The 25,080-nt window shown below is 51.4% G+C and overlaps 1 protein-coding gene across 4 annotated transcripts in view; it reads right to left on the bottom strand.

The window, feature by feature from the left end:
• Positions 1–22,151: 22,151 nt before the first annotated feature.
• PAK4 (p21 (RAC1) activated kinase 4) overlaps positions 22,152–25,080 on the bottom strand; it is an 83,018-nt gene continuing 80,089 nt past the window's right edge. For 3 of the 4 annotated variants that reach the window (XM_033158593.1, XM_033158592.1, XM_033158591.1), the window contains exons 7-9: positions 24,733–24,858; positions 23,212–23,346; positions 22,152–22,354 (exon numbers count right to left, since the gene is read on the bottom strand). In XM_033158593.1, the coding sequence (XP_033014484.1) occupies positions 22,199–22,354; positions 23,212–23,346; positions 24,733–24,858 (417 nt within the window). In that variant the 3' untranslated portion in view covers positions 22,152–22,198. The remainder of the gene's footprint in view (positions 22,355–23,211; positions 23,347–24,732; positions 24,859–25,080) is intronic. The other variant, XM_033158594.1, reaches the window with a different exon arrangement.

The following is a 25,080-nucleotide window of genomic DNA, read 5'->3' as shown; positions in this document are numbered from 1 at the left end:
AAACCAACGAGCCCAATTAATCCACAATATGGCCCCAATGCCACAGGGCCATTGGCCGGGGTATTAAGTCAGTCCCCCGTTGGCGGATGTATCGCTCCGCCCACCGCAGCCCTCCAATAGCAGCACTTGATCAGGGAGGGGCAGGGCTTCCTTAGGGCACCCCTGTAATCCCACCCCCCTCCAAGATTGTACAGGGAGCCACTTGGAAAGGGGCGGAGGGGAAAAGGAAGAAAGGAAATCCCAGCTCCGAGGCATTTCAACAAAAGCCGTGCAACCTTGGGCTAAGGACCGTCCTCCTTTCCAACACCTGGGGGCAAGAGTGATGTGGGGAGCCGGGAGGGTGACTCTCTTGCTGGGGCAGATCCAGATTCAGCAGAAGCCGCCACCAAGGAGTCCTGGTAGGAAGGGGGCTCCTCTCCGAGGCCGCAGAGATCTGGGGCTTCCTGGGAAAGGGCCAGAGGGGTCGGGCCCGTGTGACCATAGACGGCCTCTTCGTACGAGGGGAGGGGGCCTCCGCTGCAGTCCGGTTCGGGAACATCAAGCTCTTCTATTTGCTCCAACGGGTCGTCCAGGTGCTCGTAGGAACTGGGGAGGGGGAGAGAAACGGCACCGTGAGGGTCTTTGCACCAAAGTTCAGTAAAGCCCGAGAAAAGTGTGACCCCCGAATCTTGCAAAAGGGAGAAAAGGTGTGTGAGAAGGACCAATCTATTCATTTTAAGAAACATCTATATACAGCAGGGACGCGGGTGGCGCTGTGGGTTAAACCACAGAGCCTAGGGCTTGCTGATCAGAAGGTTGCCGGTTCGAATCCCCGTGACGGGGTGACCATTAGGTCCAGTCGTGTTCGACTCTGGGGTTGCAGCGCTCATCTCGCTTTACTGGCCGAGGGAGCCAGCGTCCAGCTTCCGGGTCATGTGGCCAGCATGACTAAGCCACTTCTGGCGAACCAGAGCAGTGCACGGAAACACCGTTTACCTTCCCGCCAGAGCGGTACCTATTTATCTACTTGCACTTTGAGGTGCTTTCGAACTGCTAGGTGGGCAGGAGCTGGGACCGAGCAATGGGAGCTCACCCCGTCGCGGGGATTCGAACCGCCGACCTTCTGATCAGCAAGCCCTAGGCTCTGTGGTTTAGACCACAGCACCACCCGCATCCCTACAGCGCCACCTGCATACAGTAAACATAGTGTATAATAAATACACTTTGACAGCGTAAGGTAGCAAACTTGGAGTTTGCTGAGGCTCACCTGAGGCAGCGGCAGATATGGAGTCTCGTCTTCAGGAGGACGCAAGCCACAACCGTCACCAGGATGGCGGAAAAGATCACAGCGGCAGCCAGCACCACGGGGATGGAGGCAGCGGAGAGGAAGGCGTCAGGATGCGGAGCTGCAAGGGTTGGTTGGGGAGGCAGGAGAGATTTAATGGGGACCCTTAGGAAGGTGGGAAATCGTTGGTTAAGGACTGAGGGTGTCAGTGCCCAAAACTGAACCGGGAGGGCAGACCTACACAGAGGGAAGAATAAGGCAAGCTGCCACAGGAAGAGCCAGTGTGGTGTAGTGGTTAAGAGCGGTACACTCATAATCTGGTGAACCGGATTCGATTCCCCACTCCTCCACATGCAGCTGCTGGGTGACCTTGGGCTAGTCACACTTCTTTGAAATCTCTCAGCCCCACTCACCTCACAGAGGAAGGGAAAAGGAGAATGTTAGCTGCTTTGAGACTCCTTCGGGTAGCGATAAAGCGGGATATCAAATCCAAACTCTTCTTGGTGGGTCAATCAAGGTTAAGGCAAGAGTTGTCAAAAATGTCTGTGGTGGCAGGAATGACCTAAACTGGTCCATCCAGGCCAGCTGCCCATCCTAACAGGGGTGGAGTGTTTGAGAAGCCTGCAAGCATTCTCCCTACCCCCAACACTGAGATTCATTTCGCTGCTGGAATATCTTAAATCTTAGACCACCCTGAGGGTCAGCAATAACAACAAACAGCAACTATCACTATAGCAGTGCAGCCGTCACCCACCGCTGTCAATAGGCCAAGAACTCTGTTGGACTCAAAAGCTTGCATACTTGAAAGTTGGATCGCCAAGGTCCCAACCCAACTTTGCGTAGCGGACGACCCTCTCAAATAAATTGGACCCAAATAAATGTGAATCGGAGTGAGTCTGGATTCATATCCCTGGGATTAAAATTCGAACACTCCTTTCCAGTGGCTGTGTAGGAAAAGCCAATCTGGTGGCCTGCAAATGTTGCAGGACTGCAAGTCGCCTCATCATCCCTGAGCCCAACAATCGTCTGCAAAGTCAGATTCCTTGGTGGCTAATGCCAGCCACCTGCCAAACTGTGGGTGACAGAGAGAACTGCTGTTGCAATTCTGTCCACAAGGTGGCGACCAAACTGGTGGAGAGGCTTTAATTCTGAGCCCCGGGAATCCGAATTTTGCATCCTGCGTGAATTGCACTCAGGACCGGGCCACGACACGCCGACTGTGCAACAAGAGGAGAGCCCCCCCTTGGAACATCGGAGAGTGTGGGGTGCAACGCTAGGAGCGTGCACGGATCGCACACCACTTGGAATATTGCATGTGAACAGCCTGCCGGATCAGGCCAGCGGCCCATCTAGTGGCCAAGAAGGTGCCCCAGTGGGAAACACGAGCAGGAGTCCAGCACAAGAGCCCTCTCCCCTCCTGGGGTTTCCAGCAACTAGGATGCCGAAGCACTGCTGCCTCCAACCGTGGAAGCAGAGCACAGCCCTCCTGGCTAGGAGCCATCAATAGCCCTCTCCTCCTCCACAAATCCTGCAGCAGCGAGTTCCACAGTTTAACCATGTGGTGGACGAAGAAAGGCTTGCTTTCGTCTGCCCCGAATTTCCCAACGATCATCAGCTTCACTGGGTGCCCACAAGTTCTAGAGTTACACGACAGAGAGAAAAGCTGTCTCCTCCCCTCTTTCTCGAACACCACCCATCGTTTTATAAACTCCCAGGGCCGTCTTAAGCATATCCGGCGCCCTGGCGCGAAGATCCCTCCAGCACCCCTCACGCTCCGCCGGGCAGGGCCAGGCGTGGCGGGCAGCCGGAGGGTGCGGTGCAGACGCCGAACTCGCGCTCCGCTGGGCAGGGCCAGGCTGCTGACGCGGAGAGGCCGTCGGCGAGCCTCCCGTTGGCACGGCAGTGAGGGCTTGCTGGACGGCAGCGCCGTGCCCCTGTCCAGGGAGCCCTGGCTGCCGCGCCGACGGAAGGCTCGCCGACGGCCTCCCCACGTCTGCAGCCCGAGAAGAGGTGGGCGAGGGCGGCGCTGCCAGTGGGGCTGGAGGGCGGAGAAGAAGAAGAAGAAGAAGAAGAAGAAGAGGAGGAGTTTGGATTTGATATCCCGCTTTTCACTACCCGAAGGAGTCTCAAAGCGGCTAACATTCTCCTTTCCCTTCCTCCCCCTTCTGTGAGGTGAGTGGGGCTGAGAGACTTCAGAGAAGTGTGACTAGCCCAAGGTCACCCAGCAGCTGCATGTGGAGGAGCGGGGAATCAAACCCAGTTCACCAGATTACAAGTCTACCACTCTTAACCACTACACCACACTGGCTCTCCTTCAGGCCATGGCACCCTTAGCCTCAATGGCTAACACACCTCTGTCAACTCCCATCCTGTCCCCTCTTCCTCACCTTTTCTCCAAACCAGGGTTTCCCCAAACCTTGGGTCTCCAGCTGTTTTTTTGGACTACAACTCCCATCACCCCTAGCTAACAGAACCAGTGATCAAGGATGATGGGAACTGTAGTCCATAATACAGCTGGAGATCCAAGGTTTGGGAAACTCTGGACTAAACTTTTTTATTTTGTTAAAGCACAAAACGCCACAATCTTCCCTTGCAGGGGAGTCAGTCGAAGCCTCAAGGGGCTGTTCGCGCAGTTGGGTCACCTCTGATAATGGCAAACCGGACACACCAATTATTCTCCCCTTTGCATTTTTATTCTGGGTGGGGGGCAGGGAGAGAGAGAGGTCACAGCACTTACTTCCTCGGGGCGTGCAGGCGAGGTCTCTCAACATATTCCACTGCCCTCCTTGGCAGATGGCGAGGGCCGGCAAACTGGTTGAGACGTATCCAGGTTGGCAGTAGAATTCCAGCACAGTTTCAGGTCTGAACAGGACCGAGTCCGGAAGAGGCTCCTGGCACAGGGGGGACTGGCATCGGTAGGCGCTGTGAGCGGGCGGGTCTGGTGGTCTACACCCTGGGGTCAGAGGGAAAAGCAGAGGGGAGGGATCTAATGAAGCAGACAGGAAATGGGCAAACCCAAAGATCGGGGTTTTTTTTTTTTTTGAAAGCCCAACACCCCCAAAATCCCCGAGTGTGTTGTGGTGGCCCAGTTCCTGAGCCACACCTTGCAACAGGCCCTAAAAGGATATTAAAGGATATTAAAAATAGCATTTAAGAAGCCGAGAGAATCATCCAGACAAGCTGGGATAACTCAGTTGGTAGAGCATGAGGCTCTTAATCTCAGTTGTGGGTTCGAATTGTCCCGGAGTTAATTCGTTCCGGAGGTCCTTAACCTGAAACTGTTCTTAACCTGAAGCACCACTTTAGCTAATGGGGCCTCCCGCTGCCGCTGCGCCAGTTCTTATCCTAAAGCAAAGTTCTTAACCTGAAGCGTTATTTCTGGGTTAGCGGAGTCTGTAACCTGAAGCGTATGTAAACCGAGGTACCTCTGTATAAAACAAGCCCAAAGGAGGCCCCCAACCTGCTCACAGGTCCTTGTATGATCAGTGGAAACAGTTGGTCCTGGAAAGTATCAACCACTCTCAACTCCGACCTGAAAATTGCCACCTGCCCAGATTTTAACTTGTCTGAACTAATTTCAAGATGTATTTTAACTCATTGATGTCTGTTTTTATGCATATCGTGTTGTTCTTAGGATACCCTTCAGTGTACCTGAAGAAGTGTGCATGCACACGAAAGCTCATACCAAGAACAAACTTAGTTGGTCTCTAAGGTGCTACTGGAAGGAATTTTTTTATTTTATTTTGTTTTAATTCGTTCCGCGAGTGTTGTCGTATAGCGGAAATTTCGTCTTGCGAAGCACGGTCGGAGGAAGCGCGGTTTTACAGGGGGGGGGGAATCGCAAAACGTTTTCGTTTTGCGAGTCACGGCCATAGGAGAATTCGTCTTGCGAGTCACCCTTTTGCTAGCAAATGCCTTTCGTCTGGTGAGTTTTTCGTCTAGCGAGGCATTAGCCTTGCGAGGTACCACTGTAATATGGGAATTTCCCGCAAAAAAAGGAAAAGGTTGACAGCTATGCTCTAAGGTGCTACTGGAAGGAATTTTTATTTTGTTTTGTTTTTATGATGTTAGCCGCTCTGAGCCTGGCCTCGGCCAGGGAGTGCGGGATACAAATTATTATTATTATTATTATTATTATTATTATTATTAACCACTGTGGAATGCAGTGCTGGCTGGAGAAATCAGCTCACTGAGACTCTTACCTCCCCCTTTCAAGAATCATAGAATTGTAGAGTTGGAAGGGACCCCGAGGGTCATCCAGTCCAACCCCCTGCAATGTGGAAATCTTTCATCCAACGTGGGGTTCAAACCGGTAACTCTGAAATTAATGATCTCATGCTCTGCCGACCGAGCCAAAATATATCAAACACTCATAATTGCAAAGATCACAATTGGCAGAGGGTTATAGAGGATCTTGGCAGCTCAGAGATAGTAATTGCTACTCGGTGGAAAGCAGCCCAAAATCTTGCACCAGATGCTTGGGTACCACTCACTCTGGAATGTAGCCACAATGGAGAAAATTACCCATCATTTGAGATTTCAACAGGGACTAGAACCTCCAGACGCTTTTTAAATGACTTGGCAGTCCTTCGTTACATATACAACAGAATCATCATTTTCAAAACTTCCCTTGTCACACGCCTGGCAAATCTGGAAGTAGACTTGATAATCAGATAAATACCCTTTACGGGGGGCGGGGGGGGGGAGGCAATTGGCAGAGAGAGTGGGCAATGCCAGCAAAGTCTCGGAAGCTGGAACACAGCGAGACACAACAAAACGTCAGAGCTCGCTTCTCTTCCTCATTCCGCGTAACGGCTCGATGTGGCAACTTCCCCTGCAGACAGACACATTGCAAAACAGGGAATCCACGAATTCGGGATTTAAAAAAAAGGAGGCGCCGCCTTCGCCGAGCCTCTTCCCGGTTTTGCATTTCAGTCTCAGCGCTGTTGCTCGCAGGAAGTCTACGATCCAACTCCTGTGACCAAAGCAGCCCCCCAGACTCGGATTGCACCACACCTGTTTTTCAAGAAACTTGCAACAACCCCATCCTGCGAACGTTTCTGTCAGCTGGTACGCTGGCATGAAGAAAGGCCGGGTTGTCCTGGGAATGCAGGTGAGGGAACGGCCTCAGTTGACGGCTTCCGACTGGCGACTCCACTCTCCCCCCCCCCCCGCAGGACTGGCCGCTTGAAGTTTTGAACTCAAAACCTCAGTCCTGTATACCTGAAGGAGCGTCTCCACCCCATCGTTCTGCCCGGACACTGAGGTCCGGCGCCGAGGGCCTTCTGGAGGTTCCCTCACTGCGAGAAGCAAAGCTACAGGGAACCAGGTAGAGGGCCTTTTCGGTAGTGGCGCCCGCCCTCCCCATCAGATGTCAAAGAGATAAACAACTACCGTACATTCAGAAGACATCTGAAGGCAGCCCTGTTCAGGGAAGTTTTTAATCTGTGACATTTTAATGTATCCTAATATCTGCTGGAAGCCGCCCAGATTGGCTGGGGAAACCCAGCCAGATGGTCAAGGTACAAATATATTATTATTATTATTATTATTATTATTATTATTATTATTGAGCTCCAAGACGTGCCATGAGGAAAGACCTCAGTTTCCACCTGAGTCCTGTTCCCAAGAGGGGAGAGGGAGCCAGGGGTCTCCCCAGGGAAGCCATCTGCAAGCAGGCCAGGAAGGCAATGCCCACACCTGTCTCAGCCTCCGACAGCCATGGGGCGGCCGCCCAACAGGCAGGTGATCAGCGAGAGGGAGAGGGGAAGGCGCCTCCCCCCCCCCGCCAATTTCATGTACAGTCGTGCCTTGGAAGTCGAACGGAATCCGTTCCGGAAGTCCCTTCAACTTCCAAAACATTCGGAAGCCAAAGCGCGGCTTCTGATTGGCTGCAGGAAGCTCCCGCAGCCAATCGGAAGCCCCGTCGGGCGTTTGGCTTCCAAAAACAGTTCGCAAACCGGAACAGTCACTTCCGGGTTTCCGGTGTTCGGGAGCCAAAACGTTCGAGAACTAAGCTGCTCGAAAACCAAGGTACAACTGTACTGATCGGAGTAGAGGTCGAATCATTGCCACCAATTGAAAGGGACCCTAAGGGTCATCCAGTCCAACCCCCTGCTGCGCAGGAATCACAGCTAAAGATTCCCTGACAGATCCAACCTCAGCCTAAAAACATCCAAGGAAGGAGAGTCCCTCTATTCCACCGTCAAACACCGTTAAGATCTTACTAATGCCAGAATTTCCTTGCTCGCAATTTGAAGCCATGGGTTCGAGTCCTGACCTCCAGAGCAGGAGAAAACAAGCTTGCTCCATCTTCCATGCGACAGCCGTTGAGATATTCGAAGGTGGCTCTCCTATCGCGTGGCCACAGGAGCATGAGAAAACCCTCCTGCTGGATGAAGCCAGAAGTCTGTCTAGTCCAGCATGCTGTTCTCACAGGGGCCAACGAAATGCCTGTGAGAAACCCACAAGCAGGATCCGAACACGAGAGCCCTCTCCTGCCCTGGGGTTTCCAGCAACTGGCATTCAGAAACATCGCTGCCTCCAACAGAGCCATCATGCCTTGTAACTGTTGCTAGACCTCCAGGAATTTGCCTGACCCCCCCCCCTTTTAAAACTTAGATTGGTGACCATCACTGATTCCTGTGGGAGAGAGTTCCATAGGTTAACAATGCGAAAGACTACTTTATCTGCCCTAAAACTTCCAACATTCATTGGATGCCCATTTCGCCTCTCAGTCTTCTCCAGGCTCCCTCATAAGACTTTATCGTCTCAGTCACCCTCCTCTGCACACAGAATTGTAGAACTGTAGAGTCCGAAGGGACCCCCGAGGGTCATCCAGTCCAACCCCCTGCAACGCAGGAATCTCAGCTAAAGCATACATGACAGGCGGCCATCCGACATTCAAGCCTGTCCATCTTGGTGGGGCAGCATCTTCCAGAGGGCAGCAGACCAGCTTGGGGGCACGGGATAGCCGCTGCAGCCAGCATGCCCAATGGCTAGCGATGATGAGCGCTGCCAACATATTTGAATCTTGACATTGTTCCTTAATGTACTCTATGAATTTACACCATTCTTCTTTAAATTTACTATCATCTTGGTGCCTGATCTTCCCAGTCATTTTCAACAATTTGGCATGTAATGTCTATTAAAAAAAGCTTCTGGGTTTTGTTTTGTTTTCCAAAAGTTGTCTTCAACATTTTTTTCAATTCATTATATATCATTTCCCAGAATGCTCTAGTCTTTTTGCACGTCCACCACTAATATTGTAGCAAAAAACACAACATACAGCAGAGAACATTGCATGGAAAAATATGTATTTGCACATTTTTTACTGATGAAAACATAAGGGTGAAGGAAATTCGTAGCATAACATATTTATGTATAACTGCCTACCGGAATTGGACAAAGCTTCACCAACCACAGATGTACAGTAACCCTTGAATCAACACAAAATAAAATAAAAAATTCCTTCCAGTAGCACCTTAGAGACCAACTAAGTTAGTTCTTGGTATGAGCTTTCATGTGCATGCACACTTCTTCAGATACCTTGAATCAACGTGCAATTAATTGGTACTGCTTTGAATTTTACCATCTTATCTGCTTCCTTAGTGGGTTATGCAAACCACTGTTCGGAATACTGCTTTTTTATAGGCAGGTTTATGAGGATGAGTTTACGGACTGGGGGTGGAGATCTGAAAAATTTTGGAATCCCAGTGTTTCCCAAACCTTGGGTCTGTCTCTTTTTTGGACTACAACTCCCATCATCCCTGACGACTGGGTACCACTAACTAGGGATGATGGGTAAAAGGTAAAGGGACCCCCGAGCATTAGGTCCAGTCACGGACGACTCTGGGGTTGCGGCGCTCATCTCGCGTTAATGGCCGAGGGAGCCGGCGTCCAGCTTCCGGGTCATGTGGCCGGCATGACAAAGCCGCTTCTGGCAAACCAGAGCAGCACACGGAAACGCTGTTTACCTTCCCGCCGGAGCGGTACCTATTTATCTACTTGCACTTTGACGTGCTTTCGAACTGCTAGGTGGGCAGGAGCTGGGACTGAGCAACGGGAGCTCACTCCGTCGCGGGGATTCGAACCGCCGACCTTCTGATCGGCAAGCCCTAGGCTCTGTGGTTTAACCCACAGCGCCGGAGTTGTAGTGCAAAAACAGCTGGGGACCCAAGTTGGGGAAACCTTGCTCAGTCTAGACAAAGATCCCATCACACCCATCTGCTTTGATGCCAGAGGAGGAAAACACAGAGACTACCTAGGAACCGCCAAGGATTCTCATCCGGCGACTGGCGCAGGCCTACCTTTTCTCCGGAAGGAAAACCGGGTGTCGCCCAAAGTCACGAGAGCCAGGCAGACGAAGAGGCCTTTCGTGGTCCTCCCGTGAGAGGACATCTTGAGCATCAGCTCTGGCAAGAGGGGAGCAACGCCTGCGGGAGAAAGGACAAAGGTCACACAAGGACCCTGTGGCAGAGGAGGAGAAAGACCGGATCAATATTTGCACGCCCGAGAAACACCTGGACTCAGCATTTAAGGGAGCCAAACGCCACCCAGAACAGGTAACTAGCCCATCTCCTCATCCAGTCCACCACAGCATCCTGAACACCAGTTGCTGGAAACCACAGGAGGAGAGAATCTTTGAAGTGTAGGGTTGGAAGGGACCCCTAAGGGCCATCCAGTCCAACCCCCTGCCATGCAGGAATCTCAGATAAAGCATCCCTCACAGATGGCCGCCCAACCTCTGCTTAAACGTCTCCAAGGAAGGAGAGTCCGGTACCTCGCGAGGGAGGCCTCTTCACTGTCGAACAGCTCTTACTGTCAGAAAGTGAACCTGTCCTCTCAGGCATCCCTTTGGGACATCTGACTGGCTGCTGTGAGAACAGGATACTGGCCTGGATGGGACACTGGCCTGATCCACGCTCTTCTGCCTCCGCAGAACAGTCCAGATGATGCACACTTTCTCCTAACTCCTCGGCATTCTCCAGTTAAGAACTTCTTGATCTCATGACAGCCCCTCCTCTTGGGCAGGTTTTAGCCACAGAGGAGTTCCCCCTTTCCTCCAGTTCTCAGAAGTCAGCCCCACTGACTAAACCATGTGGGATGGGAACTCAAAGACAGCTTTCCGAGTTCGAACAGACGCCGTCAGCTGTTTGCAAGAAGGCAACGGAGAGCGGCAGCATCTCGGGGCTCCAAATAAGGCCAGGTTTTAAACCCATTTCCCAGCCCGCAATCAAGGTGCAAGTCTCACTGCGCCACAAGAACCACAATGCACACACACACACACTCACACTCACACACACACGGGCTAAGCCAATCGATGGCTCAAAGATGGAGAAGGAGAGAAATGGACTCTGACCAGGGAAGAGTCACGGATTCAAATCCCCCACTAAGCCGTGAAGCTCCCCGGTGACCTTTGCTCTCTTCCCTGGGCTCCGAATCAAACCTTGGGTTAGTAAATTCACTGCTTACTACCCAGATGCCATGGCGGGGGGGGGATCTGAAGAGGCAGGAGAATGCTTCATATTTATTATTATTATTATTATTATTATTAGTTGTTGTAGTAGTAATATACTGCCCTTCATCTGAAGATCTGAGGACGCTTCACAACAGAAAAATACAAAACAAGAAAACAAAATACGCCATAAAACCAAACAAATATCTAACCCTCCCACAAACACATTTTAAAAGCCATCAAAAGTTGATCAACCAAATACCTGGTTGAAGAGAAACGTTTTCTTCCGGCACCTAATGTATATGTATATACATTAATGTATAATGTATATACTGGTAATGGGACTCCCAAATAAATAATAATAGTAATAATAATAATAATAATAATAATAATGCTCTTTTAATATATAAGGAGGCGCAAATTTACCTTTACAATGGAACAGGTTTGGTAAGCTTCAGCAAGAAGAGTTTTAGACAGACATTTGGGCGGTGGGCACACGGTGGAAAGGGGTCTTGCCAGGGTGTCCTGGCGAAGAACGGGGGTCACTCTGGCGGTGAAAGGCTGCAGAGTTTGGGGAGCCGACCCGCCCAAGGACCTCTGTGAAAGATGACTGGACGGACCTATGCTAACAATCGGAGATGATTTTTAAGACATACAGAAAGTTAAAGCAACAATAGAGAGGGAGAAACGAGGAAACCCACTCCTTAAGCCCCGGGGCGCATCAAACACAACGTGCTGCGCGCAACGCACCGACCGCGAGGCGCCCGCTGCTTCTGCGCGCCCCTTCCCCAGTCTCCAGTCTCCGCGTAAAATGCGCTATGGTCTCCCCTGAAGGCGGGGGGTGTTGTGGGGTACGGGGGGGTGGGAGCTGGGGCAGGGGGGGAGCAGGAGGGGGGAGAAAACGCAACAAGACGACGCACCCACTTCCAGAGCCGGTGCGCGGATATCCTCGGAAGAAGGGATCCAGAAAGCCGCGTGGGCGCGGGAGGTGGATTTAAGTAGAGAGGGGAAATCCTCCCTGTGTGGGAGGGGCCATATACAAGCCCCGCCCCTTCTGAGTTTCTCGCAAGGTAATCCGGTTTAGCAGAATCGTAGGTTTGGAAGTTCCTGGCGAGGATAGGGGTTCCTGGCGCGCTCCCTGGTCCATTGGGTCACGAAGAGTCGGATCCTCCAGCCCCGTGGTTCCCAACGTGGGGCACACGCCCCGCAGGGCGGCAATTTGATTTTTAAGGGGGGGAATTCGAGAATGAGTTATTAACAGTTAAAGTGCCTTTTAGGCTTCCTCCAGGTGAATAGTAGCTCACTTTTTGAATAATAAGAATTATATGTCACAAGGGGGTGGGGATATCAGGATTTTAGATGTGCTCAGGTGGGGCATGGCAAAAATAAAAAATTAAAAGGCTGGGAACCAGTGATCTAGTTCAACCCCGCGCAATGCAGGAACATGCAGCTGTCCCATACTACGGGGATCGAACCTGCCATGTTGGCCTCGCCAGCACCACATTCACCCCGCAAGAGCCAGCAACCGCCTCCTCCGGCTCCTCTTGACCTTGGGCGTCGCTGGGCAACGAACAGGCTCCGTAGCTGTCCCGGGTCATTCATTCATTCATTCATGGCATTTAAATTTCCCACTATTTCCCCCAAGCAGCTCGAGGCGGCGCACATGGTTCAAATCTCCCTGCTTCTCAACAATAACCCTGCGGGGTAGGTTAGGGCTGAGAGGGGCCGAGTGACTGCCACCCCCCCCCCCCCGCGCCCAGGATCACACCCAGCTCAGGGATTTGCATCCTGGTCTCTCTCCCAGCTCCCATTCCGGCACTCTAACCCAGCCTTTCTCGACTTCAGGTCGCCATGTGTCGTTGGACTACAACTCCCATCACCCATGGCCGAGTGGTCCTGCTAGCTAAGGATGATGGGAGTTGTAGTCCAACGACACCTGGGGAACCTATGCTGAGAAAGGGCTGCTCTGTCCGCGGCACCACACTGGTGAGGGAGGAGGGTGCCCCAGCCCACGTGGTGCCGCCCAGATGTGTTGGACTACAACTCCCATCAGCCCCCAGCCCTGCTGAGCGCTCGTCTTTAAAAAGAGCACGCAACTCTGGAGCACGCTGCATGTTCGCCTGAGCTTCCGGCTGCTTTTCCGAGAATTTTCCTTGGTCTCCCCATCATTCTGTTTTTTGTTGGTGGCCGCCCCCCCCCCCCAGCGGATCAGGTGGGCATGCGAGGCAGTGCGGTGTAGTGGTTAGAGTGCTGGGCTAGGACCCGGGAGAGACCACACTGCTCAGCTATGAAGCTCGCTGGGTGACAGCCACCGCCTCTCTGCCTAACCTGCCTCGCAGGGCTGTTGTGAGGATAATAAGTGGGGGGGGGGGGTGTGGAGAGAACCAGGAACGCCGCCTTGAGCTCCTTGGAGATGTTGTAAGAATATTAAGGTCTTTTATTTATATATATATTACGGAAATTATGCGGGGGGGGGGAGTCACCCAAGCAAAGTCTCCTCCCGAGTAAACTCATTGGGGTATGGAGTGATGCCCTTACGGGAACCCATCTCTCCGCCATGATCCAGTAGGCGAGAGACCACGTGCACAGGGAAATGCCTCAGCAGGTAATCTCTGGGTGCTTCAGGAAGCCACTGGGCTAATATCCCTCAACCGGAATCCCATTGTTCTCTCCCAGATAAGTGCTCAAGGTATCCTTGTCAATACTTAACACCAATTCACATTGGCCCAGGGCTATCTCCCTGATATTGCTCTGTTTCCCCCATATGCTAATCTTGTCTTTCCTATATGTCAATCATGTATAACCCTTCCCTTTCATGATGTAGTGATGATGTTTCCAAACTGTATTCTGGGATATGATAGGAGTTTTTAAAAGTTCTTGTAACGCTGCTCTGGGTGTGCAGTTTGACTGTAACCTATTGTGCAATAATAAACCCTGTCTTGTCCTTGCTCCAGTGGCTGGACTTCTTTTATTTAACTCCGCAGAAACCAGTGGGCCTATCCCTAAGGGCCAGGTGGCTGGGCAGTTCCACACCTGGGATTTTCCGTTCACAATATAATAATTTTTATTCGTGTACCAGACAAACAAGGCCACATGTCTGAAGCAGCAGGCCTGACACCATTTTTTGACTCCCAGCTGAACAAGTGTTTTCTCTGCAAGGAGGGAGGAGGTGAGCAGCCCCTCTGTGTCTGGGAGGGGTCAAGGAGAGATGGCACAGGTTTGAGATTTCTCAGGTTACCTCCTCTGACCCTCCCAATTTGTGATGTAGGTCTGATGTATCTGGGGGGGGGGGTGGGGGTGGTCTTGGGTTACACCCCTTCTGTGATGTATGGATGATGCTTCTGGGGGGTGGGGGTGGACTCCAAGGGGGATTTTTAAAATGTCTTTTTAAGGACAAAACAAAATAAAAAATAAAAAAAATCCTTCCAGTAGCACCTTCGAGACCAACTAAGTTTCTTCTTGGTATAGGATCAAACCTATCCATCCTGAAGGAAATCAGCCCTGAGTGCTCACTGGAAGGACAGATCCTGAAGCTGAGGCTCCAAGACTTTGGCCACTTCATGAGAAGAGAAGACCCTCTGGAAAAGACCCTGGTGTTGGGAAAGATGGAGGGCACAAGGAAAAGGGGACAACAGAGGATGAGATGGTTGGACAGTGTTCTTGAGGCTACCAACATGAGTCTGACCAAACTGTGGGAGGCAGTGGAAGACAGGCGTGCCTGGCGTGCTCTGGTCCATGGGGTTACGAAGAGTCGGACACGACTGAACAGGTGGCAAGCAGAGCATCACAGCCATTGCAGCAGGACTGGAACGCTTGGAGGCGGCTGGGTGTGCAGAGGGAGAAACGCTCCCTTTTTAAATGGCAGCAAAACCAGAAAAAAACCTCCCCACATATCTGGGCTCAAAGGTTTTCTAGTCCTGAGGCATGGAGGCAACCCACCTAACCACCCACCAGCCAGCCAGTTCCTTAGAAGGCAATGGGTTCAAATTTCCAGACTCCTGCAACCACCTTAGCAGCCTAAGGAGATGTTTATGTGTCTGAAAGTAGGTTGGTGTCTATGGGTGTGGGTGGGTGCCAAAGCCACGGAGGGAGATTTTTTTTTTTTTTTTACAGCATGAGCAAACTCTTAGGAGTCTCTCCCACAAGCCCATGGAACAGCACATCCTAGACCTTTATCTTGCAGGGCACCCAAAGCAGGCAGTGAACTGTGTGGTGCAGTTCGGTTGTTAAGAGGGTTGGACTAGGACCAGGGAGACCAGGGTTCAAATCCCTGCTCGGCTATGAAGCTCATTTGGTGACCACTCACTGCCTTTTAGCCTGACCTAACTCACAGGGCTGTTGTCAGGATAAAACGGGGAACGGGAGAAACTGTTCCTTGGAGGAACGTGGGATATAAATGCGATGAAAATGGCAGTGACTGGAGAAGAGCTCAAATGTGATGTTCTGAAACCTGTGCATATTTTACGCTTTTTATAGGTCAGCACACAGCGAGTTACTCAAACTGTTTTAAGTCTCATAGCCGACACTAAAGCAGTTGGCTTGTTTGCTAGTAAGCTTTGTTCATTTAACCTGAAATATCTGTTTTTCTCCCCAAATGATGCATGTCCAGACCAGCTCTCAGTATACAGCCTGCCTTTCTGAATGGTCCCAGCAGCAGCATGCATTGTCAGTATAGACAAGAACTTTGCAAGTGCCCTTCCAAGCAATGGATTCTCTCTTTAAAATAAAATAAAATTCACCGCTGGGTATTAATAGTGCTTCTCTCCCTTTCACTTGCCCCGGACGCTTTAAACTAATTTAGAATCTTTTCACTGGGCTTTGGGGTTTATTGGTGCAATGGCTGCAGGCTATTAAAAGCAGCTAGAGGGAAGGAGGAGAAATTCCAGAAAAAGGGTTTTATGGTCTTTTGGTGTAACTTGTTTTCTTTGTTTCAAAACCCAACTGGGAAGTGTGTCTGTGCTCTGAAGGCGAGTGCGCTGCTAGCTCACCCAAGTCTTAATTTATACCCCAGAGAGGAGAGATCTTTTCTTAGCCATACTGAAAGAAACCGCTCCCAGCGGGGAAGTTGCAGGTCCGTATTTACAGCACCTGGTGCCCGTAAAAGTGATCTCAAATGGTTGCTTCGGATCCATTGCTGGTGGCAAATGGCCACCAATACCAGGCACATTTTGTGGCTGCACAAGTAGGAGCACCTCATGGTTGCATCGATTCAGGAGCAGAGGCCAGGGAAACGCATTGGGATGCTAAACCGTGTAAACATCTTTTCACACCAGAAGTTGGACATCACAGAAGGATTTCAGACCAGCTTGCTGCCCCACATGAAGGCAAAGAGAGGGTTCAAAATAGGGTGTCTTTTACAAGAATGTAAGAGCCTGTCGGATCAAGCCAGCATCCTGTTCCCGCAGTGGCCAGCCAGATGCCCAAAGGGGAAGCCAACAAGCAGGACCGGAGAACGAGATCCCTCTCCCCTCCCAAGGCTTCCAGCAAATGGTATTCAGAGACATCCACAGCCACTGAGGCTGGAAGTAGCCACTGATAGCCGTATCCTCCATGAACCTATCTAATCCTCTTTCAAGCCTTCCAAGTTGGTGTCCAACACTGCCTCCTGTGGGAGAGAGTTCCGCAGGTTAACTGTGTTGTGTGGAAGACTCTTATCTGCCCTGCATCTCCCCAACATTCAGCTTCAATGGAGGCCCACGAGGTCCAGTGTTGGGAGGAGCGAAAGGAACGCTTCTCTATCCACTTTTCTCTATGCCATGCATCATTTTATACACTCCTATCAGATCAGCTCTTAACTTTCCCCTAAACTAAAAATAACCCAGATGCTCGTAGGGGGGGGGAGTTTCTGCACCCATTCTGGTTGCCCGTATTGGATCTTGGCAATTGGCCATTTAATTTAATAGAACGACGGCCACTGTTGCCGAGCAATTCAGTAACATCTCGCAGCATATGGGTGCCGCACGACTCCAGGGCCACTGTCCCTCTGGTCAGCTCCATGTACTTGGCCAGAGTCATTTAGGGTATCTAGAAATTTTACCACTTATCATGGCTAGAAGATATATAGCCAGTCTGTAGCTGAAGTCATCCACGACAACATTTCCTTTTTGTAATGCTCCCTTCCTTCTTCTTCATAAGGGTCTTCCCACTGAGCATTTTGATCAGGAGGACAAGAGCATGTTCTCAGTACCAAGTTGCTTAGCTGGGATTCTTGCAATGCAGGGGGTTGGACTAGATGACCCTCGGAAAGGGGCTCCCTTCCGACTCTACAATTCTGTCTTCGTGCATCTGTAAGGATCATAGAATCCTAGAGTTGGAAGAGACCCCAAGGGCCATCCAGTCCAACCCCCTGCCAAGCAGGAAACACCACCAAAGCATTCCTGACAGGTGGCTGTCAAGCCTCCGCTTCAAGACCTCCAAAGAAGGAGACTCCACCACACTCCTTGGCAGCAAATTCCACTGTCCAACAGCTCTTACTGTCAGGAAGTTCTTCCTTGTATTTAGGTGGAATCTTCTTTCTTGTAGTTTGAATCCATTGCTCCGTGTCCGCTTCTCTGGAGCAGCAGAAAACAACCTTTCTCCCTCCTCTATATGACATCCTTTGATATATTTGAACATGGCTATCGTATCCCACCTTAACCTTCTCTTCTCCAGGCTAAACATACCCAGCTCCCTAAGCCGTTCCTCATAAGGCATCATTTCCAGGCCTTGGACCATTTTGGTTGCCCTCCTCTGGACACGTTCCAGCTTGTCAGTATCCTTCTTGAACTGTGGTGCCCAGAACTGGACACAGTATTCCAGGTGAGGTCTGACCAGAGCGGAATACAGTGGTACTATTACCTCCCTTGATCTAGACGCTATACTCCTATTGATGCAGCCCAGAATTGCATTGGCTTTTTTAGCTGCTGCATCACACTGTTGACTCATGTCAAGTTGATGGTCTACCAAGACTCCTAGATCCTTTTCACATGTACTGCTCTCAAGCCAGGTGTCACCCATCCTGTATTTGTGCCTTTCATTTTTTTTTGCCCAAGTGTAGTACTTTACATTTCTCCCTGATTTCTCCCAGATCTGGATCTGGGTGATCCAGATCGCCGGACGGCTTCGCTCTTAATGCGCACCCTCGCCAACCCACAAGATGAACCTCCCAAGAAAGACCCGAGAGAGTAAAAAACAAAAGGAAGGAGCACACCTCTGTAATTGTAAAACTAGAATTTTGACTATTTAAAACTTTTCACCCAAAATTCAAACACCACATTTGAAAAGGGGGGGGAGGAGGGGAAAAACAACAACCAAATCAAAGAAACCCACAGCCAAATCTCATCACATGAAGAATCCAGGTTCTTTATACAATAAAACTCATGGCGCGAACGTCTTACTAGAATTTGTCACAGCAGTCTGTCTGAAACAACAGATCCAAAGGGGAGAGGGGAGGGGGGAAATCATCCCAACGCAAAATACTGTTGTGTGTGTTTTTTTAAAAAAATGCAATATAAATAACTTCTCTTTTTAAAAAAAGTAACAAAAACCCACAGAAATGAATCAGTAGTCATTCTCACGGGGAGGGGAAAAGAGACCCCTCCCATTCCTAAACCTCCAGTCATATAAAAATCTTCAAGCTACAAGGAGGCAGGATATGGGGGGGACGGACGAGGGAGTAGCTCTGGGGCCAGTTCTGTGGGACAGGGCGAGGCTTCTCTGCCAGGGCCTGTGGTTAAAATTCCAATCCTGCATCTCAGGAAACTGGGGGGGGGGGGGGGGGGTTATAGTGTTATGTGGGATTTGGGAAGGCTGAGAGTTTTTATCAAACTCCCACCTCGAAAGGATGAGATTTGAAGTATTTTCCCCTGCAGGAAAAGAGTAGTGTTTGTGCATCTGTGTTAGTGCCATAAAAAAATAAGTTTCTTTCCCCCCCCCCCCTGTGTGCATGGGGGGAAACCAATTCCTAGAGCGGAGGCAGCAGACGGCTGTGAGAAGATGGGAAGTGAGCTCTCAGGAGCCAGAGATTCTAGGGCTGCCACCTCCTTCCATTTGTCAGCAAGCTACTGGGAGATGAACAGTCCGTGGGGTGGCTCAGATTTAAAGCTGCAGTATATAGAGTTGCAAAAAAGAATTGTTCCCAGAGGTGGGACAAACCAGCTTCTTAGAAAGGGGTTGGAGCGGTGATGCCGGGTCACGAGTGCCGGGAAGTTGGGTCCTGGCTGCAGGAAGCAGCTCGGGGGATTGCTAGGCCCTCAAAGACTAGCCTGATCTGAGGTTCAAAGCCGAGGAACCCCTTCGAGGAAAGCCCCTGGGCTTTGTTGCAGAACGGAGCAGATCCACAATCGCAGCGCTGGGTGAAGCCTTTGCCTGCAGGCAAAAGCCAGTTGCGCTAGGAAGGTAGGTCCAGGTTAGCTCGGTAGCAAGCAAGGGTTCCTTTAGAGATTGGAGGAGATGAAACACTGTCCAGTTTTGAAAAGAAAGCACCAGAAGCAGGAAGCAAACAGGGGGAAGGGGATGTCCTGCGGAATATCTGCATTGCAGGCCAACAGCATCGGCGGGGAGGGAATCGGTCTTGGACCCTTGCGGGAATTCTGCCCTGCGTGGAGCAAGGCTGGCTCTTTCTCACCTGCAAACCCCTCCTAAAATATGCCGGTTTGCACCTGGATAATGCCAATGGAGATGAGGAGTGGAACCCACGGGATTTTAAAAACCAAACACCTGGGTTCCCCCCCCCCCTTAAGAGTGGTTGCAACTGACAGCAAATTTGCCAGGAGAGCGGCAAAAGCAGCAACAGGGGGAGATCCTGGTTTCGTGGAGGGGCAAGTGAGAAATATTTGCTCTTTGAGCCCTGGGAGGGGCATCAGAAATCGGGGTGCTTCCTCCCCGCCCCCGAAAAGCATTTCCACGGCAAATGTGATACCCTATAACCTATACCCGTAAGAACCTAAAACCAGGAAGCAAGAAAGTCCCCCAAACTCTTGAAGAAGAAAACCCCGCAAAACCCTTCCCCCCCCCCATAACTCTGCATGCAGAAAAGCCCATCCTGTATGTACAAGCATGCAAGGAGGGGGGGTGGAGACCTTTGGAGGCCAGCTCTGTTCCTCAAGGCAGCTGCACCTACTTTACAAAGGGGAGGGGGGGACCCCTGCCACCTCCCCTCCCCTCCCCTCCCCTGCCAGGGGACTCCTGGTGTCTCCTGGGCCCCCAAGCAAGCCCCCTTTCCAGAAAGCGCTGCGAATGCCACACCCTTCCCCACTCTCCTGCCAGGGGGGGGGGACTCAAGCCCTCTCCAACCCAGAGGGTGCATGTGCAGAGGGAAAGACGGACCTGAGCTTCCGACCCAACCCGGGGCTAGCAAACCCGGCGGCCTTCATCTCTCAAGCTGCTGTCCTGCCCCTGACATTCCTGCCTTGCCCATGCCACAAGATGGCACACAGGGACATGTCGGAAGCCGGGGGGGGGGGCGCGGCCTCTGGCCTTTGCTGCTGCTCCCCAACAACTGGCAAGGCAGACACCCTCCCACCCCCCAAAAAAGCTAACAATGCAAGAGCTTAGGGAAGTGCCACTTTGCAAGCTCATACTGGCCTCTATCTTAAAGACTAGGAACATAGGAGCATTGATCTCCCTATCTCCTTGTCCCCCCCCCCAGCCTAGCAATAAGCTGGGGTGGGGGGCAATGACAAGAGAGGCCCTGTTGCTGGTATCCCACTGCTTGTTCAGCCGGAGGGGAGCAAAGTGACAGAGCATCACAACCACGGACGGGTTCAGCCTTACAGAGAACCGCCTAGGAAGCTCATTTGCTCTTCCTGCCTAACATTGCTTCCTAAGCTATGCTCAAGGTTTGCAGTGGGGGGTGGGCAGGTTTTCCAGGTCTGGTGAGCAACGGCAAGAGGCACGCGGCTACCTGACCCCAGGAGCCCCACGTCACACTTCTGAGCGGCAGACTAAGTCATCCTCCGAGCTGAGCGTCACCAGCCACAAAGGAGAAGTCCAGAGGAAGTCTCCCCGCTGCAAGACAGGACAAAAAAAAATGAAACCAGGGCAAGCCCTGTTCTTGGCACACCCCTAGGCCAAGGTCAGAACAAAGCCCACAATGGGGACTTCCATAAATCCAGTCTGCCCTCCAGGCCGAAGGAACTTGCTAGTCAAGAGTTTTGCCTGGGGTGGGGAGCACAAAGTTCAAGAGGAAGCGGAGGGGGCAACGGCTGCCAGTATCGAAGGCAGGAAGCAAGCTGAGCGCGGCAGGGAGAAAGAGCAAAGGGGGGAGAGAAGACAAGGAGGGGGGAGAGGGGGGGCCAGTGCAGCTCCATCCTGGCCAAGCGGCGACAAGAGGCGCAGAGACCGGGGGCGAAGAGACAGGCTTGCGGTTAAAAGCAAACTTCCCGGGTCAGGATCCCCAGTGACGACTGCAGTTCCTGCCTCAGCAGCAGCAGCAGGGGACGTGGGTTGGGGAGGGAGCTCGGAAAGGGCACAACCCCTTGTGAAGAGGGGCTGTTTTAAAAAACGAGAGAACTGGGCTGGGTAGGTGGAAGCGGCCATCTCCATTTGGAAAGAGGAGGGCCTGAAACTCTTTAACTGGCAGTTAAGAGCACGGAGGAATTTAGGGAGGGAGATTTTTCTTTTCTAAAAACGGACCGCTTTGCAGAGGAGAGAGTCTCGTTTTGCCTGAGACGGGAGCCCCTGAGAAAACCCACCTCATTTCCTTCCCTTCCTCTCCTATACCAAGAGAAGCAGGGTTTCTTCCCAGTTTAAAAATCTGAGGCAGGTTTGGCTCTTGGGGGGCAGGGAGAGGATTCTGCAGGGAGAGGGAGAGGCAACCTGACCGGACTGTGGGGAGGGGGGCTTCCCTGCCCCCCACCCCCTCTCTGGGACACTCTTTGCCTATGGCCCTCGCCACCTCTGTCCCCTCGCTACCTGGGAGGAAAGACGTGCTACCAAGGAGGGGAGAACGAGAGAGGGGTCTCGGAAACCACGGACTGAAGAGGGGTTGCGTTTCGAGCTCTCCCCTACCCACCCAAATCGCCGCTGCCCCAGACTTGTGTGATATGAATGGCTAATCAGCAATCGGAAATGTTACAGTCTTTTTTTTTAAAAAAAGAAACCCCCCCCTCCCTCCAGGGTACTAAACCCTGCTCCGAGCTCAGTAGTACGGAAGTGTGGCACGGAGAAGGCATCCTCCTCGCTGGAGGTGGGCAGGCAGGACTCTGTTTGTGTCTCCAGCACCAGCGGCGGATGTAGAGGAGTCCTCAAGGAAGTTCGGCCTGAGGGTGGAACGCAGAAGTCTCCCTGTGCCCGGAGGAAGGAAGAGAAGCCCCCTCTTTCAGCAGGAACAGAGCTGGGAGGTGCCACGGGGTGCCCGTTGTCCCTGGAGGGTTTCCAGCTGCCATTGGGGTGGGGTGGGGGGTTGGCCAGGGGCGACGGAGGTGTCTTCTCTCTCTCTCTCTCTCTCTCTCTCTCTCTCTCTCTCTGGTAAGATGGTCCAGTTTCTTCCTCCTCTTTCATCTCATCCGATTCTGCCTCATCAGGGGCACGATGCAGGAAGGGGGGCCAGCTTTCCCCAGGAAGGGGTGCTTCAAGAGTTCATTGGCGGTGGCTCGCTGGGCTGGGTCCCTGACCAGCAGGCGGTCAAGGAAGCCCTTCAGGGAGGGAGAGACCTGCGGAGAAAGAGGGGGAGAGGAGGGGCAGAAGAGTAAGGAGGGCAGAAACAGGAAGGGGGGACACCTGTAGCAGGAATCATAGAGTTGGAAGAGACCACCAGGGCCATCCAGTCCAACCCCCTGCCAAGCAGGAAACACCATCAAAGCATTCCTGACAGATGGCTGTCAAGCCTCCGCTTCAAGACCTCCAAAGAAGGAGACTCCACCACACTCCTTGGCAGCAAATTCCACTGTCCAACAGCTCTTACTGTCAGGAAGTTCTTCCTAATGTTTAGGTGGAATCTTCTTTCTTGCAGTTTGAATCCATTGCCCCGTGTCCGCTTCTCTGGAGCAGCAGAAAACAACCTTTCTCCCTCCTCTAGATGACATCCTTTGATATATTTGAACATGGCTATCATTTATCAATTATAGTATACACTTTGATAGAGACATGCTCTTTCTCCAAAAATATGGCTTATTTTCTATGCACGTGTAAAGTTAAGTTGGGGGGGGGGAGATGCCTCTATACAAGCCCCATTGTCCTTATTTAATCCCCACAACAACTCTGTGAGGTAGGTTAGGCTGAGAGAGGCAGTGACTGGCGGAAGATCACCCAGTGACCTTCATCCTCGCCGTGTAGGGATTCGAACCCTGGTCTCTCCCAGGTCCTAGCCCGGCTCTCTAACCAGTACATCACACAGGCTCTCTAACCCAAATGGCTCAGGACTGCCTCTCGTCATGCGACCTGACCCGGACCCTGCGATCCTCATCCCTAGAGGTCCGACACATCAAATTTCAGTCCTGAATCCGATCCTTCCAAGGTGGGGAAAGTCGAGTGAGGAAAAGTAAGAAGAGAAGGAAAAGGAGTCTCTTACCTTGTGCACGTTTTTGAGTTTGGGGGGCAGGTTGTCCCGGATCATCTTCATGGCCTTCAAAGGCGGCTCGTTGAAATATGGGGGCTCACCATCCACCATTTCTATCACCATCACGCCTAGGGACCAGATGTCCACCTGAAACAGAAGGATGGGGGGAAGGGAGAGGGGAATTGAGAAAGGCAAACAAGAGCAAAAGGTGCCTCCGCCCCCCCGCTCCCCAACCCGGACAGTTTTGTAACTGGTTTGGAAAATGGGGGCCCTACTGGACTAGCAACTCCGCCCAGCAGCAGGCTTTTCATTCCATTTGGATTTTAAAGCTTCCCTCCCTGTTGAAAGCTCAGGATGGACGATGGAGGCAATAAATAACTAAATCTGCTGATTAGAGAAAATGAGAACTTCATCAAAAGCTTTAATGTTTAATAGATTGTATTTTAACATTCTGTTGGAAGCCACCCAGAGTGGCTGGGGGAACTCAGCCAGATGGGTAGGGGTATAAATAAAAAAGAATTGTGTGAGAAGTGTTACCTGCCCATCACCATATGGGAGGATAACCAGCCATGCCTGAAGTTGGCTGAATCCGGTCAATTCAACGCACGAACCAAACATCTGGATATTCGGTTCAAAAATGTGCATGAGAGTGTTAGGACAAATGTGGTCAAGTTGAAGTATTGTCCTAGCGAAATGAATCTTGACGATGGATTCACAAAGCCCTTAAGTTTCCAGAAACACGAAGTTTTCTGTGATGGGTTAAATGTTGGATGAAATGTATATATGCATTTACCCAGGAGTGCGAACGAGAGGGGGTGTCAGGTTTTCTGGGCATCTTAGAGTTAATGATGCAAGAGGCGTTCTGATCCTGGGAGCCTTGCCCACTGTAATACGGGCACTTTTCCTTTGTCTAGAAAAGGGGAGGTTTGGTTTCACTTTCCCCTCTGTGTTCAGCGTGCCTTATTGCTTTGTGTTACTGCTGAATGTGACTTCTTTGTTTGCTGCAGACATGCAGCTCGAGTCTGTAGGACTTGTGTGTGTGCTACTAAATAAAGCTTAGTTAGATTAGTAGCACTGGTGTCTGTCAAGTTATTACAGACACCACGAAGAAGCAGACCTCAACAAGCCATCCCATCGCTGCGTTTCACTCTGCTACTGGAAAACGCTCAGAGCGCAGCAAGAAGTGTGCCTGGGTGCCATTGATGTCGGAGAAGATCGTAAAGGTGATTGATTGCAGTGCCGGTCAGCAGCACCACTTGGGTCAAAGATTTTATGACCCAATACCACAACAACAACAACAACAACAATTATTATTATTATTATTATTATTATTATTATTATTATTATTATTATTATTACTACTACTACTACCACGTAAGAGACCACTTGACTGCTTTGATCAGAGGAACGTAGCCTGTGGAACTCCCTGCCTCTTAATATCAGGCAAGCGCCTTCGCTGCACTCTTTCGGCATCTGCTGAAAACATTTCTGTTTAGGCAAAGCCAGAGGTTTAGAAAGCTGAAGCCCTCTTACCTCCGGCCCATAGGGCAACCGGGAGATGAGCTCTGGTGCCATCCAGTAAGGGGTCCCAACCAGGGACTTGCGCCGTGGCACCTCCTTGTTCACTTGCGCACAGAACCCAAAGTCGGAGAGTTTGACCTGGAAGGGAGAGTCAAGCGAAGGAAGCACGTCAGTGGCTGAAGGCTCGGGAAGCAGGAGTAGGCTCAGGGCGAGTTTGCTCACGAGGTTTGTAACTGAGAGCTAGCTGACAGTGGAACCGACTTCCTCAGAAAGTGGTGGACTTTCTTTCGTTGGAGGTTTTTAAGCAGAGGTTGGGTGGCCATCTGTTGCATATGATTTAGCTGAGATTCCTGCATTGCC

This window comes from Lacerta agilis, chromosome 8 (genome assembly GCF_009819535.1).
Source record: "Lacerta agilis isolate rLacAgi1 chromosome 8, rLacAgi1.pri, whole genome shotgun sequence".
Classification (NCBI taxonomy): domain Eukaryota; kingdom Metazoa; phylum Chordata; class Lepidosauria; order Squamata; family Lacertidae; genus Lacerta; species Lacerta agilis.
The sequence above is the reverse complement of the archived record's forward strand: the minus strand, read 5'-3'. Positions and strand labels throughout refer to the sequence as shown.